At 39.9% G+C, this 19,471-nt stretch overlaps 1 protein-coding gene across 1 annotated transcript in view; it reads right to left on the bottom strand.

Moving 5' to 3' along the window:
• CD226 (CD226 molecule) overlaps positions 1 to 19,471 on the bottom strand; it is an 85,067-nt gene that overhangs the window by 48,152 nt on the left and 17,444 nt on the right. Inside the window, exon 3 of the mRNA XM_073590057.1 lies at positions 6,798 to 7,151. Within this exon, the coding sequence (XP_073446158.1) occupies positions 6,798 to 7,151 (354 nt within the window). The remainder of the gene's footprint in view (positions 1 to 6,797; positions 7,152 to 19,471) is intronic.

Raw genomic sequence — 19,471 nt, 5'->3', positions numbered from 1 at the left:
TGGAGGCTACGGCTGCCTGCCATACTAGGGGAGTTCTAAAAGAAAGCAAGCAAGAGGAACTTTCAGTGTAACTCTGAACTGCATGTGCCTCAGATAAGCGCTAGAAAGGAGACCACACAACCCATCTGCATAGAGAGATTCCTAAGTTGCTTCCAGGCTGATTAACTCCTGTTCCATCTGTAATCTGGATCCTAGACTGCACATACAAAGCAAAGTAAAGGTAAAGGAAACTGCACCCTGTTGTGTCATTGCCTTCTTCCTGCAACCCCTTCAGCACTGCTACATCTCTGTGCCTAACACTACACCCTTTTCCTCAACACCTATTACTACTGCCCTGGGACTACAGCTCTACCTGTGGGGAGCTATCACATCTTTGCTGCCTTATACCATCTGTCCCAGAGGATCTGCACCGCAGGGTCGGCTTAACCCCTTCATTGCCGAGCACCACAGGTGGCGTCATGTATCATCTACCTATAAACTTTATTCAGCTACGTTTCACCTCTTTTGAATGGATGCCCAGGGCCACGGACCGGGTCACCGCCACCGTGACACATCCCTCTGAGACACCGGCCCGGTACCGAGTAACCCCACAGCCCTGGGGGCGATCCTTTTCCTTAGTGATGTCACTGACCAACACGCATTTGATGCGTGTGGGGAGATTTGGTAAATATTTGGGGAGACAGTATGGTGAACAGGGAGGATTAGAGGAGACAGTATGAGGAGGGAGGGGGAATAGTGTGAGGTTACAGTATGGGGGGAGAAAAGTGAGTGGGCACAGTATAGAGAATGAGTAGTGAGGGTGCAGCATGGGGGGACAGTGTAAAGGGACAGTATACCAAGGAGGAATGTGATGAAAGGGTACGGTATAGAGACTGAGCCCTATAGGGAGGACACAGTGTGAGTGGACAGTGTGAAAAGGGGTCCAGTCTGGAAGGGAAAGGTCAGTGTGAAGAGCAAGTACCATAAGAGGGACAGCATGGGGCTATATTTTGTGTAGACAATACAGTAAGGGACAATTATTTATTGATGGCTCAGCATAGGGCAGATATTTTTATTCAGGAGCATTATAATGACACTGGTATCTTTAAAGTCATCTTGTGGAAATTTGCTGCAGAAGACCGGAGATTATGGAAGTCTGCAGAGATAGCTGTGGATGAGAAAACTCATCATGGGGTCTGGACAAGAGGAAGGAAAGTAGGAGAACGACTCCAGAGACGATGTCATCTATAAGGTACCTGGATGCATATATTATTTTTGATACTGAGCTAATTCTCAGGTTTGTATTTATGTTAGGAGCATTGAAGGGGTTGTCCAGGTTTGTGGTGAGTCTGCAGTCATTCTATGTGACTGCAGACTTCTGAATTCTCACAGTGTGCACTACACACTGTCAGGATTCTCTCGTGCCGGTGATTTACATACATGTGGTCACATGCTGACTAGACATGTGTGGCCTCACTTAAAGAAAATAAATGGAGCGAGGCCGGGCACGTCTAGTCGGAATGTGGCCAGAAGTATACTAATCACATGCTTGTGCTGACAAGACTGTCCACTCTTGCCACCAGCAAGGGAGAATCCTAAAAGTGTGCAGTGCATTAGTTGTCAGAATTCAGAAGTCTGCAATGTCAGGATTCAGCTCTGCAGGTTCCAGCAGTCATCACATGGACACTTCACTCATATGTGACTTTCATACTTATGGTCCTGTGACAACGAGCTTCTCTTCCTGCTTCTCTCAGTTTTTCACTGAACATTGAAAGCATTGGGGAGAGCAGCTCGTCGGTACATGACTGACTGTGCAAATGCACATGTACGTAGGGGGGTGCGCCGAACGTAATTCTTGCCCCGGGTGCCAGAAAGCCTAGATACACCTCTGAGATCCACGGTTTAAATCCAAATTTTGCCAGATGCTTTCTGCCCTGGAAAAGGACCCGCGAATGCTGGAGTATCGAAACATGCTTTTACACAAACCTTCGACACGTCAGTTCATCAACACCAAAACAGTAGCAGCAGCAGAAGCAGTGGTGGAAGTGATGAAGCAATTTCTGTGATTCCTTTGACACTTTTTTTTTTTAGACCAGCTCGTGCACCTGCACAACAGAGTGGATAGTGGCTCCATGACTCGAGCTGATGGGCATCACCACTATGCTGTCTATGACCCTTTTCTTCGTTGACACTATAAGTTATTCTTTCTTCATATATACCTACCCAGTATGTTTCCTAAAGAGCACCATGACAGTGAAATGCATGGAGTACATGCATAGTGGACTCACCATAAGGGTAGTAGCTGGGAAAAACTGATATGCTATAATTGCTTTCCTAAACTAAGGGAAATGTGCAATAGCAATGTGCTAGCCAACTATTAATGCATATGAAAGCACTCTTTGAGCTGCTTAACAAGTGGTTTTTTTTGTTCCCGAAGCTCTATCCTAAGTTTATTGTGTTGGGGATTGTGTGCAATATGATATATACCTATATGCTCTCTCTCTTACCAGCTGAATACTAATTGTCTAAATATGTATACCAGTACAACTGCTTTTTTGTCTGTTCCCTTATTGAAAGGGTCCCTTCTACTGTCAAGTCTACTGTCAAAAGTGGAGTACCACGTTGACCTGATTGCAAAAGGTTTTTTTAAGCAAATTAATTGACTGCATTTACATATACGCATATAACCTCTATGCTATGACATATTGGGTATGGAAGTAGTTGTTTGATCTATATACCCCTCAGTATATTGATTGCTTCTCTGGGTTTATCTGTATGCCCTTGTTATAGGGATTCCCTTCTCTGATATAGTGCACGTACCATATGATATATCAGAGATTGGGCACTATGTGGATTTGACCATATGGTACCTTACATCTGACCCATTGCACCTTATATACTTTTTGTTAGGGATTCTTTAGGGAGAGGAAGGGATAACCACCCACGAGCGGGGGCGCCACTGTGCAGGTATAGGGTGCCAACCTCCACAGTTAGGTAGGGAGACATAAGTGCAATATTAGGGTGAACCCTTCCTTCTTCCCTTATATATCTTTGTTGCAGGCAAAAAATGAGTGTTTGTTGTTCTTTGTGAGTCATAAATTGTCATTGTTTTAAATGAAAAAATTTTTTTCTTTCTAAGTAATACTATTAAAAGTTAAAAGTTGGAGTTTCACTAAGCTCACTTGAACCTTACAGTATCTCAGGATTCGCTATTTTAGTATTTATCTAGTCATCGACCTTTCGTCTAAACTTTACATGATGTTCATATGGTCATTATCAGCATCCTGTGGCTCAGATATTTGTTATATACTTATTTGTTCACTAACCATACTGTCTTGTCTTCTCGTAAACTCATTCTAGTTAAAACCAACTGTGAAAAAATTCTGTTTCTGATGAAGGTCAATTGTTTGACCGAAAACGTTTAAAGAAGTAAAAGAAGAATATTTAACTGGATGCCTTTTACAATAAAGGAACTGTCAAAACAATTTTTCTTTTGAGTGCCAAGTTTTTGTACTACACTATTAAAAGTTATGTTTTATATGACTTATTTGTAAAATTGGGTACATATTTCGGTGGATTGTGGGTGAATTGAGGCCGCCTTCCTGGTGTCTGTCCCTCATTTTATTTGTTTTGGCAGCAGTTGGGGCCATTATAAGGTGTTGTGCATGCGTTTGTTTTTGCCTCCCATTGACATGAATGGCGTTCGGTTATGTTTGGCGAATATTCAATGAATTAATAGGCGAATATTGCAAATTCGGAAATCAGAAGTATTCGGAAATCAGAAGTATTCATTCATCTCTAATCATAAGAAGCAACTTTCTCCTAAATGCTGAAAAATTTTGTGTTCATGGAAAGATATGTAGAATGGTGGCTTAGTGGTTAGCACTGCAGCCTTGCAGCGCTGGGGTCCTGGGTTCAAATCCCACCAAGGAAAACATCTGCAAGGAATTTTTATGTTCTCCCCATGTTTACATGGGATTCCTCCGGGTACTTCTTCTAAAGACATACTGATAGGGAATTTAGATTGTGAGTCCCATCGGGGACAGTGCTAATAGTGTCTGTAAAGTGCTGTGGAATTAATGGCGCTCTATAAATGAGTAAAATAATAAAAATAAATATGTCTAAGGAAAAATATTTTAATATATAAAATATTTGCTTTACTTAGCTTCTGTGACTAACTAATAAACTAATACAAATCTAATATAACCAAATACAAGGTAAGATCCTTATATTAATACATACGTCAAGGATTCTTGCACAAATCATGGACCTGTTTTATCTTGAAGGCTTGTCATTTGTAAACATGAAAAAAATCTTAGCGCTCATCAATGATCAAGGGCAGACATGGTAAGTAGCATGCTTTTAGATTAATTGATATCAAGTGGAAGACAATCACATAATGTCTAATATTGCAAAATAATTTCAAATAGGAAAATAAAAACTAAGAACCTTAGAATAAATAGAATAAAAGGTATTATATTTATTTTTGTGGTTTTAACCACCGTATATATGATGGTTCTTTCATTTGTCTTGTTGATAGATAAACAATTTCTATTCAGCTGACTTATGTCAGAGATTATTTAGAACACTTAATAGGTTCCCATGGAGAAGTATGACTCAACTTCTGAGTAAAACCCAGAGCATAAAAGTTTAAATTAAGGCATAATAGAAAAAAGTGGTGAATCATAATTCTAAAGATTGAGGTACAGGAAAGGCCCTCAGAATTCTATTGTGACAAAAATTAAGTGCTTTTTTCTATCCTGCATTTCACCCACTCATCTACTACTTAGTAGGAAAAGATCTGGAAACTAAATGTCACCCTGTTTCCAACTATTAGATTAAAAACACATGTGACATGAACAAAAGTGAACAGGTTGGTTGGACAGTGTTCACAATTTAACGTAGTTTCTTGCTTATGTAAGGTTTGGGAGATTCCCGCCCCTCTCGTGTGACATGCACATAAAGAGCCATCAGAGGTTTTAAATACATTAGATAGGACTGCTCCGAGATGGGTATACCGTGACGTTGGTGGAGTTGCTTAGAATACATTTTTTTGTAAATAACGCATCAACTAAATACCCTGTTTTTGTTATCATTTTTTACTAGCACTTGCTGTCTACTGTTATATTTTTTACAACAGAGTATTTTGCACGTTTGTCATACTGTTTTTTCTTTGTGTTCCTGTTTACAACTATGTATTGAAAAAGCTGAATTAAGAGTACGCAAGTGCAAAGCTTTCATTCATAGACTAAGAGACTTGTGCATGACTTAGTCGAGTGGTTAACGGTATAAAACTAAAAGGGTTGCCCAAGCATAGGAAAAATGAATTTCAATTCTGGACTACCAGTATCTACAGTGCCAGATGCAACCCTAGGATAAAAATGGCAGGTTTCAAGAAAAGCAGAAGAGCCTTTTCTATAATCCCTAGACAACCGTTTTACCTATCATTTATTGTTTAGAAATGAATGAGGGAATTGACATGTTAATGACAAGCAGTTTTTTTCCTCTTTGATTTGTTTTCATTCGTGCAGTCCCTGAAATATTCCTGTTTTTTTCCTGTTGGCTTAGCCACATGAGGGCTTCTTGTTTTACAAGGTGAGTTTTATCTTTTAGGCCAGGTTCACATAGCGTTAACCAGCCCTATCAACACATAGCGTTGACGGGCTGCGTTAACGCCATAGCATAACGCGACATGCGTTATGCTATACCGCTAGCACTGATGATTCATCAGCGCTAGCGGTGACATGCTATGACCGCTATCGCTGATGAATCATCAGCGCTGGCTGTGAAGGAGCCTCAGATGCAGGCCGCGTCTGAGGCTCCGTCAGTGCTTAACGGCACATCGCGAACTTGTGCCACTTTACTGCATACGTCGCGATGCGCTAGTTAATGGGAGGCTATGGCAGCGTTAACGGACTGCGTTGTAACGCAGTCCATTAAACGGACTGTCATAGCACAGTATGAACCCAGCCTTAGTGGCATTTGAATTAAAAAATGGCACAAATCTGTCATTCTGCTTTGGTTTAGTTTTTACAGAGTTGGATATGTTGTAACAATGACATGTTCGCTTTATACTATGGGTTAGCTCGATTACCGGGATGCCAAATGTAAAATTTTATAAAACAGAATCATAAAAATATTTGTTTTGTATTATCACAATACAGATATCTTGAATGTTGGGAAGGGGTTCAAATATGTAATGTGGTTATGCATACATAAGTTTGATATTTTACCACATTGCAGTAAGGGAATCGTTTCCGTAAACTACTATATTACTACAACCAAGTAAGGAGCACAACAGCTGTGCCAGTGCCATCACTTGCAGGTGTTATACTGACGACAATCCATCCCAATGGCCAAGATGAAACATAACACTCAATAGATACCATGGCACCAATTTAGTTTTATAGAAGAACAGGGTTTCCTCTATAAGATCATAAGTGCTTCTGCAACAAGGTGGGTGGTTAAGCAAAGGCCCTATAAATGGCCCTCAAATCTTCTGTCTTCCGAAGCTTCATTTATGGAAGAATAAGGAAGTTCTAGCCCTTACTATACAATGTCATTGTAATAGCCTTCAAAGTAATGTAAAACAAAACCCCAATACTTTTTTTGACCCTTCCAAAATATGTATCCAAGATAAGTATCATCTAAAATACAACTTGAACCACAAAAAAAACTATTATACAGTTAAGTTGATAGAAAAGTATAAACGATTGTGGCTGTCTGAATCCAAGGGATATAAAAAAAAAAGCTAACATTTTAAGATATTAAGTATTCCAATAAAAGTGACTAGATAAAAAAAATATTGAAGACCTTACCTATAGATTGTAGCTGCACATTTACAGAAATAGTATGGTTCTTGACATCTAACCAAAAATGGCACTGATACAGTCCTCCGTCAGTAATGGCAGCTTGGTGTATTATTAAAGTGATATTTTGAAGGTCTGAACAGTTCACAAAACTGTGATTAATAAAATCAAATCCATATAGTAGCAGTCTTTTTCCATTCAGTGGATGCTCACAATATGCAACTAAGTCCTTCTTCCCATTTGCAAATTTTTGCAGAGTCACTTTTTTAACATCTCCCATTAAGGTGTATAGGAAGTTTAATGATATCCTGGAGTTTTCTCTAAAGACCTGATCAGATGTGAGATCAGTATGGCCAAAGTCATCTACAAGGATACATCAGAAGGAAAGTAAATAACATGTAAAAAGCATAAATCATTAAATCACTTTATTATGGATGGAACAAGTGCAATTCCACAACTGTTTTGCTTTTTTACTATGTTCACTAAATGCTAAAACTGACCTGCCATTATTATTCTACAGGTCATTATAAGTTCATAGACACCAAACATATCTAGGTTCTTTTTTATCTAAGTGGTGAAAAATATTCCAAAGCTTGTTAAAAAAAAAAATGTGCCTTTTTCGGATACCCAGAGCGTCTCCATTTTTCGTGATCTCGGGTTGGGTAAGGGCTTATTTTTTGTGTTCCAAACTGACATTTTTTTAATGAAACCACTTTGATACGATCTTTTGATCGCCCATTACTGCATTTTAATGCAATGTTGCGGCGACCAAAAAACAAGTAATTCTGGCGTTTTGCCTTTTTTTTATGTCGTTTAGCGATCGGGATCTTTTTCATATTGATAGATCGGGTGATTCTGAACTCTGCCATACCAAATATGTGGATATTTGATTTATTTTTTTTTTTGAATTGGGCGAAAGATGGGTGATTTGAACTTTTATTTTTTAATTATTTTTAAAAACATTTTTATTTTTACTTTTGGCATGCTTAAATAGTCTTCATGGAAGACTAGATGCTGCCATCACCTGATCGTCTCTGCTACATACAGGCAATGATCAGAATGTAGCAGAATTGATAAAGTGCTATGAGCGCCAACCACCGGGAAGCACTCAAACCAATCTCGCAGTGACAACCATAGAGGTTTTCTGGATACCTCTGGTTGTCATGCCAACCCATCAGCGACCCGTGGTCATGTGACACAGGCGCCGATTTGCGGGATTTCCGGCGTGCTTGCCAGAAGCGCATGTTAAATGCCGCTGTCAGTTTGACAGCAGCATTTAACTAGCTAAATGCTCCCTGTTAGAGGCACATGTCAGCTGTTCAAAACAGCTGACGTGTGCCGGGAAAGATGTGGGCTCAGCGTCGGAGCCCACATCAAAGGGAGGGTGTCCGACATCGGCGTATTATTATGCCCAATGTCGGAAAGGGGTTAATAACAATGTAAGACATCGCGATCCCGCGAGAACGGACGTCATCGCGGGCATTTTCGCAAAGGATTACTGGGAACGGATGCGCGGGACGTCGGAAGGTAGTTTCGTTTCGCTAGTATACTGGCTTTTTCAAAGGTCCTTAAGTGTCATGGCTTAAAACAAGGCCAGTTTCATAATGAGTGTAATTTGGACCCATAATATGGCTTCATTTCTGTGCACATGATATGGCCCCGAGTCTTAGCCAGACTGCGGGTCCATCTACAGAGTGGTCTGTAATGCCAATAGTTAAGGTAATTAAACCCATAAGCATGTTTAGACTATAACAAGACCATTGAAATGTACCCATATTATGTTTATATGAAATTGGCTTTAGAGACTCCCTCAAGTTTGACATCCCAGTTTGTTCAATACTTTCACATTGCAATCACATAGCTTATGCTTGTTTGTTCTTTCACAGTATTTTGAGTTACGAGTGATTGTTCTTAGGTAGTGTAGATCAGCCCCTACTCAATTCAATATGAGCTGAGCTGCAAAATCTGAGAACAGCTACTGAATAGTGTATGGCGCCATATTGTATTAACTCTACACTAATGTTCTGGGCATACATCTTGCTGCAATGGGATTTTCAAGAAGTTGATGTGTGGTAATGCAAGATGTTGGACCCCCCCCTCGCCCAAGTTCTGATACCGGCAACCTATCCAAAGACCTAAAAAATAAGTCATCAGTGTATAAGTCATAGACATAAATGGTGCCGCAATACCACACTCAGCGGCCCTGCTCCTGAAAAACAATAGAAGCACAGACCTTTTCTAATCTTTCTAATCTAATAATATTCTAGTATGGTGTGAAAGTAAAGAAATGAATGTAATATAAAAATACCATCTTTCTTGGCCATTACATAGAATAAATAACTTATAAATTAAAATAATTAATCAATTTAAGCAGAAATCCATCTATTAGCTAATGTGAGAACCTTAGAAAAATTAACAGAGAAAAGTATTTATTTTCATAATTAAACAATCCCTTTTCTTTGTGAACACAAGTAATTTACACCTCACCTCCTAAATCATTCTTGATACTTTTCCTTAGAAATTCAATTTCTTTGTAGATCTGTATCCAATTATTCTGTACAAACTACTTTATCATAAACTGTATTTCGCATTAAGAAAAACAGAACTGTTCCCATAAATGTATGGTTTCTTTTTACTGTGGCATGGTGCAGAGCTAATGCCAGTTATTACAGTTCTTGTGATATTTCGAAGAAAGAAACTAAAGCTTTACTTGTTTTTCTGATCATTTCAGCAAAAATACTATCATTTATCAAGGTCTAAAAAAAAAATCACTGAAAAATATCAGCAAGTGTACAAAAACATCAACTACAGTTGGTAATTTACCAGAAGTATAATTGTGCAGCCATTTTACATTCTAATTAGACATACATAAAACCAACTGTGCAATGAACATTCCTTAAAATGTTTTGTAAAATGAATAAATGCAATTTCACAGCTTATTTTGTGATGCAAACATCGTGGGAAAGTTATGTAAATATTCATACTGTAAAAAATTGATATATATATATATATATATATATATACACACACACAGTATATGTGTATATATATATATATATATATATATATATATATATATATATATATATATATATATATACACATATACATACACACACACTATATCAACTTATTGTAAAAAAAAAAGTTTCATATTATTATAGTTTCATACTATATACACTGATAGACTGTTGTGCTCAAAAGTTTACATACCCCCACAGAATTTTTGCTTTCTTGACCTTTTTTCAGAGACTATGAATGATAACACCAAAACTCTTTCTCCACTCATGGTTAGTGGTTGGGTGAAGCCATTTATTGTCAAAGTACTGTGTTTTCTCTTTTGAAATCATAGCGACAACCCAAAACATCCAAATGACCCTGATCAAAAGTTCACATACCCCATTTCTTAATACTGTGTATTGCCCCCTCTAACATCAATGACAACTTGAAGTCTTTTGTGGTAGTTGTAGAGGAGGTTCTTTATTTTCTCAAATTTTAAAACTGCCCACTCTTCTTTTCAAAAAGCCTCCAGTTCCTCTAAATTCCTGGGCTGTCTAGCATGAACTGCGCGCTTGAGATCTCCCCAGAGTGGCTCAATGATATTGAGGTCAGGAGACTGAGATGGCCACTCCAGAACTTTACTTTCCAGAATGTAGCTTTTCCTATTCAATTAGCTTTTCCCTAGGTACAGTGACTTGTGAATATATTCTCCCCCTTGGCATTTTACCTATTTTGCCACATTACAAACTATGAATAAATATTTTTTAATCCAGTTTGTGTGTGATGAACCAGCACTAAATAGTTTAAGGTGGTGAAATGAAGGGAGAAAAATGCAGGCATAAATTAAATTTTTTTGATCAAATAACTAAAAATTGGCATGTGCATATGTATTCACCTCTTTTGCAATGAAACCCCTAAAAATATTCTGCTGCAAGCAATTACCTTCATAATTCATATACTTAGTGAAAGGAAGTCCACCTGTGTGCAATCTAAGAGTCACATGGTCTGTCAGTATATACACACATTTTCTGAAAGGCTTCAAAGGATCCAACAATATTAAGCAACAGGGACCATTAGCCATACAACACCATGAAGGCCAAGGAGATCTCCAAACAAGTCAGGGACAAAGTTGTTGAGAATTTCAAGTCATGATTGGGTTATAAAAAACATATCCCAATCTGTGATGATCGCCTGGAGCACCGTCAAATCCATTTTTATCAAATGGAATAAACATGGTACCACAACAAACCTGCCAAAGAGAGAGCCGCCCACCGAAACTCTCAGCCTGGGCAAGGGCGGCATTAATCAGAGCGGTAGCACAGAGATCAAACGTAACCCAGAAGGAGCAGCAGAGTTCCCAAGTAAAAATTGGAGTACTCAATGGGTCTCACCTAGTGAGACATTCAAAATCAATAACACAGGCAATCTATACTCCATTAGGCATTTTATTAACTGCCAAAGTGTGGGGATTGTATATAAAGTAACGTGCAAATGTGGAATGGAGTACATAGGAAAAACGAGAAGAGAATTCCGCAGAAGAATAGGGGAGCATATACGTGATTGTTATGAGCTCATTTTCTCCTTCACCTTTGATGTCCGATGAACTCCCTCTGCTGGTGAAAGGAGGTAGTGAAATTGATATAGATGGGAAAAATCTGTCATCTGAACAGCTGGAGTGTGATTGGACATCCGGAATCTCTGAGTGGATATAAGGCCGCCAACGCCCTGCTGGGTTGGTGGTGATCCTCTCTGCTCTGAGCTCTGGCCTCCAGTTTAGTCCTGTCTACTAAAGCTAAGTTTTTGCTCTGCTATTTGTTCCATGAGATTTTGTCTGGTTTACTTAGTGTTTGTGTTCAGCCAGCCCTGGTTGGGACTGGCTGAACTCCATTTTTGTCTCTGATCAGTTGATCTCTTTGCTCTGTTTTCAGAATATACCTGAATGCTGATATAGTGATTTTGAAGTCTAGTGACTTCAGGGCCTTTTCTATCAGACGTGTTGGACATTATTTTTGGCGGGGTTTTTGCGTGATTGCAGACAGTTGCTTTTCTTTCCTGTCCTATCTAGTTAGTGAGGGCCCCATCGTTTGCTCAGCCTATCTTTCTGTCTGTTTTTTCATCTGTTTTCACCGTCAATACATGTTGGGGGCTGTCTATTGCTTTGGGGTCTGCTCTGGGGCAGTTTAGATTTCCCCTTTCTTTCTTTAGGTTTATTTAGTTCTCCGGCTGTGAACGAGGTGTCTAGGACCACCGTAGGAACACCCCACGGCTACTGTTAGTTGTTGTGAATAGGATCAGGGGTCTGCAATCCGCTAGCTACCAACCTCTCTGGCTTTCTGGACTTAGCTTGTATTTTTGTTTTTCCTCCTCCGGTGACTCATAACACGTGATATTGCCAATGAAAGGGACACTACTATAGCCAACCACATTAATAGGCATCATCAAGGCGACACCAAGATGATTACTTTCAGGGGGATTGATAAAAATCACCCCTCCCCCTACTAGAGGCAGCAATGGGGACCAAATGATCCTTCAAAAAGAAACCAAATGGATCTTTTGGCTACAAACAATACCTCCAAAGGGCCTTAATGATCAACTGTCCTTTATTTCTTTTTTATAAGATAGGATACATTAAGGACAACAGAGAGGGACAGCCGCCAATGAGTGGGGACGCCACTGCGCAGGATTTAGGGTGCCAATCTCCACATTAGGTAGGGTACAAATAGTGTAGGGACCCTAGTGTTATCATAGGTCTTTAAACCCCTTTTCACTATTCGGTGTTTTTCCAAATCCCGTTCATCTGAGAACGTCAGTTATTTCAGCACGTACAGTCGTAAATATTTTTCTTCATAGTTTGACATGTCCATTGTCCTCTATAGAAGTGGGGGATTGTGCTGTATTCTCAAACAAAGCTCTTTGGAAAACCCCTAAAGGATATCCTAAAAGTCCTTCTGTGACTTGGTACCTGTACATAATGAAATGGTTAATAATTCATTTTGTATACATGTACAATGGATTATACATTTGGCCCGCTATGAATGTGTAACTGAATTATCTCCAAATAAGGAGGCCATGGGTTTAATGCTGTATGTATAATATGGACTCTACATCCCGGATGGGTTGTGTAAATTAAAGCATTCTTCCCTTTTAGCAGTGCCTGCGCAGTAGCTCTGTACCGCGCTCTCAGCGTGTCATGCGTTCCACAGAGGGCGCGCTGATGACGTTTGTGGTCCAGTGAACGGATCTTGAGTAATCATGGAACCGGAAGTGTTTGTCTTCCGATCGGCAAGGCGCTATTATAAAGATGGATGACGCGCTAATTTCTTCACACAAGATGGCAAGTTATGTGAAACGGTCACCCTGACTGCATGGCTATACCGACCCCACGTCACTCCCCTCATGAGCTAAACGAAACGCGTTGTGAGAAGGGGGTATAATGTTCACCGCTTTATAGGGATGAAAGTATCTACATGATCTAGTTGCCTCCATATGGTGAGACCGCTCTATTTTATTATATGTCTTATCTTTGTGTCATGGTTGTCCCCTCTGGTAAGAGGGCAGATGAGGTGTTCGCTGTTCAAATGAGGATATTGAGTACTGTAACTCCTCTGTGACACAAATCATAGCATCTGTTGTATAAATTAACCCTCTAAGAACCCGCAGAGGTTTTATAAAAAATTGGGGTTAACATACATTTAAGCTGGCATGGGGACTATTGTGTTGTTTTAAAGTCTGGATTTCTGAGATGGGTACCTCTAGTTGCAGCTATAGGGACCAACACTTTTTTAATTTCACCAGCTTTTTCTTTTATGTTGTCTATTTTTGAGCACCTTGCACTTTTCTTATGAGGTATGTTTTTATACTAATAGAAATAAAGGTTATATCTTAATCCAAATTGCTGATATCAAACTAAAGGTTGGATGTACCAGTGCTATATTGTGCTATCTTTGTCTAAAATTTAACTTTGTTTGGTGATCTGAAACATTTAAGTGTGACATGCAAACAAATAGGAAATCAGGAAGGGTGCAAAAACTTTTTCACACAACTGTATGTCTGACGCCAAACCAACACAGCTCATCAACCCAAGAACAGGGATGGGAGCAGGGACAGGAAAAATGGTCCGAGTCAAGGGGAAGATTCATGGTGCGAAATACAGAGATACTCTTCAGCAAAATCTGTTTCAGTCTGTCACTGATTTGAGATTTGGTCCAAGGTTCAGACAATGAAACAAAGTATATTGCAAAATCAACACCAGACTGATTTAAGGGGAAACGTGTAGATATTTTGAAGTGGCCTAATCAAAGCTCAGACCTTAATCCAGTTGAGAATCTGTACTCAGATTTCAAGACTGATGTTCACCAGAGGAGACCATCTCACTTAAGGAGCTGGAGCAGTTTTGCCTTGAGGAATGGGCAAAAATCCCAGCGGCAAGATGTGGAAAGCTCATAGAGACTTACGGAAAGTAACTTGCAGCTGTAATTGCTGCAAAAAGGAGGCTCTACAAAGTACTGACTTTAGAGGGGTAAATAGTTATTCACTATAAAATAGAAAAATCTTGCTGAAATTTAACCTTTTAAATGCTGCTGTCAATCTCTTACAATAGGAGTAAATGACTTAAAGGTGTTGTCTACTACTAGGACAACACCTTCTCACTCACCTCCCGTGGGGGCTCATAGAATCATAGAATTGTAGAGTTGGAAGGGACCTCCTGGGCCATCTGGTCCAACCCCCTGCTCAAAGCAGGATTCGCTAAATCTTCCCAGACAGATGTCTGTCCAGCCTCTGTTTGAAGACTTCTATTGAAGGAGAACTCACCATCTCTTGTGGCAGCCTGTTCCACTCATTGATCACTCTGTCAAAAAGTTTTTTCTAATATCTAATCTGTGTCTCCTCCCATTCAGTTTCATCCCATTGCTTCTAGTCTTTCCTTCTGCAAATGGGAATAAAGATGATCCTTCTACAATGTGACAGCCCTTGAGATATTTGTAGACAGCTATTAAGTCTCCTCTCAGTCTTCTCTTCTGCAAACTAAACATTCCCAAATCCTGCAACCTTTCCTCATAAGACAGGGTTTGCAGACCGGTCACCATTCTGGTCGCTCTTTTCTGAACTTGCTCCAGTTTGTTGATGTCTTTTTTAAAATGTGGTGCCCAAAACTGGACACAGTATTCCAGATGAGGTCTGACCAAAGAGTAGAGGGCAATAATGACTTCACGTGATCTAGACTGTATGCTTCTGTTAATACATCCTAGAATTTCATTTGCCTTTTTTGCTGCTGCATCACACTGTTGACTCACATTCAGTCTGTGATCTATTAGTATACCCAAGTCTTTTCCACATGTGCTGTTGCTTAGCCCTAATACTCCCATTCTGTATATGCTTTTTTCATTTTTATTGCCCAGATGTAGTACTTTGCATTTTTCCCTGTTAAAAACCATTTTGTTAGTTGCTGCCCACTGCTCCAGTTTATTTATATCTTTTTGAATCCTCTCTCTTCTCTAGTATTAGCTATCCCTCCTAGCTTTGTGTCATCAGCAAACTTATTCAGATAACCCTCAATTCCTTCATCTAAATAATTGATAAAGTTGAACAATACAGGGCCCAGGACAGAGCCCTGTGGTACCCCACTTGAGACATTCTTCCAACTGGATGTGCAGCCATTTACGACCACTCTTTGGGTCCGACCACTAAGCCAGTTATGAATCCACCTAACAGTTGCCTTGTCCATTCCATACTTAGCCATTTTTTCAAAAAGGATTGTGTGAGATACTTTGTCAAATGCTTTGCTGAAGTCAAGATATACTATATCTACAGCATTTTCCTGATCCACCCAATGAGAGAATCTGTCATAGAAGGAAATTAAGTTAGTCTGACATGAATTATTAGTTACAAACCCATGCTGACTCACTTCATTTTTATCCAGGTACTTACATACTGTACATGTTGTTTAATAATTTGTTCAAAGATCTGTACTGGTATAGAAGTCAGACTCACCAGCCTATAGTTGCCTGGGTCCACCTTCTTCCCCTTTTTGAAGATAGGAACAACATATTCTCTTCTCCAGTTCTCTGGGACTTCTCCCGTTCTCCAAGAATTTTGAAAGATTATGGAGAGAGGTTCAAACATTTATTCTGCTATCTCCTTCAGTACTCTGGGGTGTAATTCATCTGGACCTGGAGACTGGAATTCATTTAGGTTAGCTAAGTGTTTCCTCACTATCTTTCTGTTTATAGATATCCTGGATTCTTCTATTCCCATAATAGGACTATGAAGAACAGTTGATGTTACATTTCCTTTCTGAGAGAAAACAGATGCAAAATAGGAATTTAAAAGTTTGGCATTCTTAACATCCTGTGTTACCATTTCATCATTTTCAGCCTGTAAAATTCCTATAGCATCTTTGACTTTTCTTTTACTTTTGACACATCCCCAAAATCCTTTATTATTGCTTTTGACGTCTCTTGCAAGCCTCAATTCATTGTCAGCTTTAATAATCTGATTTGTGCCCTGCAAGTTCTGCAGACAGCATTATATTCTTCTTTAGATATGCCTCCCTCCTTCCATTTTATAAACATTTCTTTCTTCCTTTTTAGCATGTGCTTAAGTTCTGTGTTCATCCAACCTGGTTTCCTAAAATGCTTCATATTCTTCCCTCTTTTCGGAATTGTTAACAATTGTGCTTTGAGAATTTCATTTTTCAAGATTTCCCATCCTTCCTGGACATTTTTGTCCTTAAGGATATCCAGCCATTTGATCCCTCCAATTCTCTTTCTGAATCCCTTAAAATCTGCCTTTCTGAAATCTAACCTTGACGTCTGAGTCTTCACAGGTCTTCCTCCTCTAGTTATCCAAAATTCTAAAATAGCATGGTCGCTACCTCCTAGGGTCCCAGCCACTTTTACCTCCTCAACCATTTCCTCCCTGTTTATAAGGATTAGATCCAAGGTAACTTTCCCCTTGTTTTCTCCCCTACCTTTTGGAAGATAAAGTTGGCAGCAACTAGTGGTATTGTCACTTGGGTACCAGTGGCTCATGCGAGGTTATGTCATGTGAACTCTGCACCCAATCAGAGCTGGGGTCACTGTCCTTGTCTTAGGATGTATATGTAATTAAGAGGACGTGAGAGCTGCAGCTAGCCGCTTACTGATAATGTAAGGGTTAATGACAACGATCGCATAAAAAGAAAGCTTCTAACCTTATCAGGATGTGATGTGTCTCAACCACTTAAAATGCTTAATTACATTAGAGTAGATTCAGGCAGCCTTCATACCTAAAATTCTGGGTATCAGGAACTGAGTACCCGTAGTGTTATTTATGTCTAAGAAATAATCAAATAATTAAAAACCCAGGCTCCAGCACTTCTTGATATAAAATAGCAAATCATTTCATTGTCTATCAACTATTACACGTTTTTGGGGACTTACCTTCATGAGATAATAATAGACAGAATCCTGAAATGCGTAATATTTTATAGTCAATAAAAAAATTTAGCACTTTTACATCAAGCACTGGAGCCCCGGTTTTTAAATTATTTACTATTTTTATGCAAACAATAAACATTATTGGTTCTCAATCTCTACCAGTGCCATTTAAGGCACTCGATCTGGGTGGAGGTAAATCTCATTCTTCTGTCAGCCTCCTTGCGAGGTGAACTCCGCTATAGTGTGAGTTTTTTGACACTATTCCAAAGGGGTTAAATATTGCACACAGCCTAGAGAGTATCCCACATATAGTCAATTAAAACATAACCTTTAATGAACCATTAAAAGGACATAACACACAAAAACATTACAAAAAAGTGCTCATGTGAACCAGTGCTCAATAAAAAATGGTTTGGTCTCACCATTGGTAGTAGATATAGCATTCCAGCATCAGGGCGTATCCTGCTGGAGAGAAGATCCGCTTATGGGGAGCTGAGACATGGGAAAACCAGTGTTAATGTAAAGTATTCCCCTACACTCCCTGTCGTGCCCCAGCGTTACTCCTGTCCTAAAAAGGACAGGCCCCAAGTGGATCCTGTAGTGGACACCCCCCACTGATAAGGGGAAAAATAGATGCTCCCAAAGGTTATGTTTTAATTGACTTTATGTGGGATACTCTCTAGGCTGTGTGCAATGCTCCTTGCGATGTGATCACAAAGTACTAATCGATTGCCATGGCAGCTGGGTGTGCATTGCAGGCCCTCGTGGCTTCCATCTTCGTATTCCTGTGAAGCTGAGCCACTTTCTGGGCTTCATAGGATTGCATAATTTTTTCTATATGCTACAATACTTTGGTATCTGTGAAGATTATTGGTGATATATTTTCATGACAATCATTTGTATCTTATGACACTCAGATCTACCTCTCTGGCCCAGATGTCACCTGTCTGCTGTCCAGAAACCCAGAGTGTCTATCAGCTATATCCTCCTCCAGCTCAATGTGGACAAATCTGAACTAATTATCTTTCCTCCATCTCGCATACCTTCCCTACCTGATCTGTTATGAACGGGTAGCCGAGGAGGAAATAAAAAACAACACAAGCTTAGTCTCAGAAAACCAAAGAGGATGGTAACTATGCAGACTGCAGACCCCTGATCCTAACACGCAACTAGCAGCAGTCGTGGAGCACTCCTACGGTGGTCCTAGACGCCTCGTCACAACCGGAGAAACTAAATAAGCCTAAAGCAGGAAAAGGGGAAAACTAACTGCCCCAGAGCAGACCCCAAAGGAAAGACAGCCACACACATGTATTGACGGTGAAAAAAGATGAAAACACAAACAAAGGCAGGAAAATAGGCTGAGCAAACGATGTGGCCAGACTAACTAGAAAGGACAGGAAAGGAAAGACACTGTCTGCAGTCTGCCAAAAAACCCTACAAAATGTTCAACACAACTGATAGCAAAATGAACCCTGAAGTCACTAGACTTCTCCAACTATATCAGCACTCTGAAATATTCTGAGACAGAGCAAAAAGAGGCCAATCTAATAAGAGACAAAAAAAAAAGGCAATTTGGCAAATAAGAGTGGAAATTCAGCACAGCCCAGCTGGGCTGGCTGACCACACAAAAACTGAAAAGACCAACAAGAACCAAGTGTGAACATTAGCAAAAAACAAACTGATCTTTAGAAGACTGGAACAGAGCCGAGTCCTAGACCTGAGAAACAGACTGAATCACCAGCAACAGGATAGGGCGTCGGCTGTCTTATATCCAGTCTGATACTCCAGAGATCCAATCACTATCTTCCTCACCAGGTGGCAGATCACTACCACTCAAACCAACCTCACCACCTCCCGTCACCACAAGAGGGAGAACGGAAGGGGAACTCTCAACTGGTGGAGCAGAAAATGAGCTCATAACACTGATCTATCACAATAAATGAAATCACACTTTCCCCGTCCCGGAATTCCACTGCCTCGGAGTAACCCTTGACTCTGCCTTGTCCTTCAAACTGCACATTCAAGCTCTCGCCACCTCCTGTCACCTACAGCTCAAAAAAATTTACAGAATGTATCCTTTCATCAACCCTCACTCTACAAAAATACTTGTGCATGCCCTAATCGTCTACTGCCTCAACTACTGCCACATCCTCCTCTGAGGCCTACCTTCCAACACTCTCGCACCCCTCCAGTCAGTACTTAACTCTGTTGCCCGACTAATCTCTCTCCTCGCTACACTCCTGCTTCCCCTCTTTGAAAATCCCT

The sequence above is a fragment of the Dendrobates tinctorius genome, unplaced genomic scaffold (assembly GCF_039654945.1).
Source record: "Dendrobates tinctorius isolate UK_male_01 unplaced genomic scaffold, ASM3965494v1 ptg000115l, whole genome shotgun sequence".
Lineage (NCBI taxonomy): Eukaryota > Metazoa > Chordata > Amphibia > Anura > Dendrobatidae > Dendrobates > Dendrobates tinctorius.
Note: the sequence above shows the minus strand (reverse complement) of the source record. Positions and strands in the feature narration are given on the sequence as shown.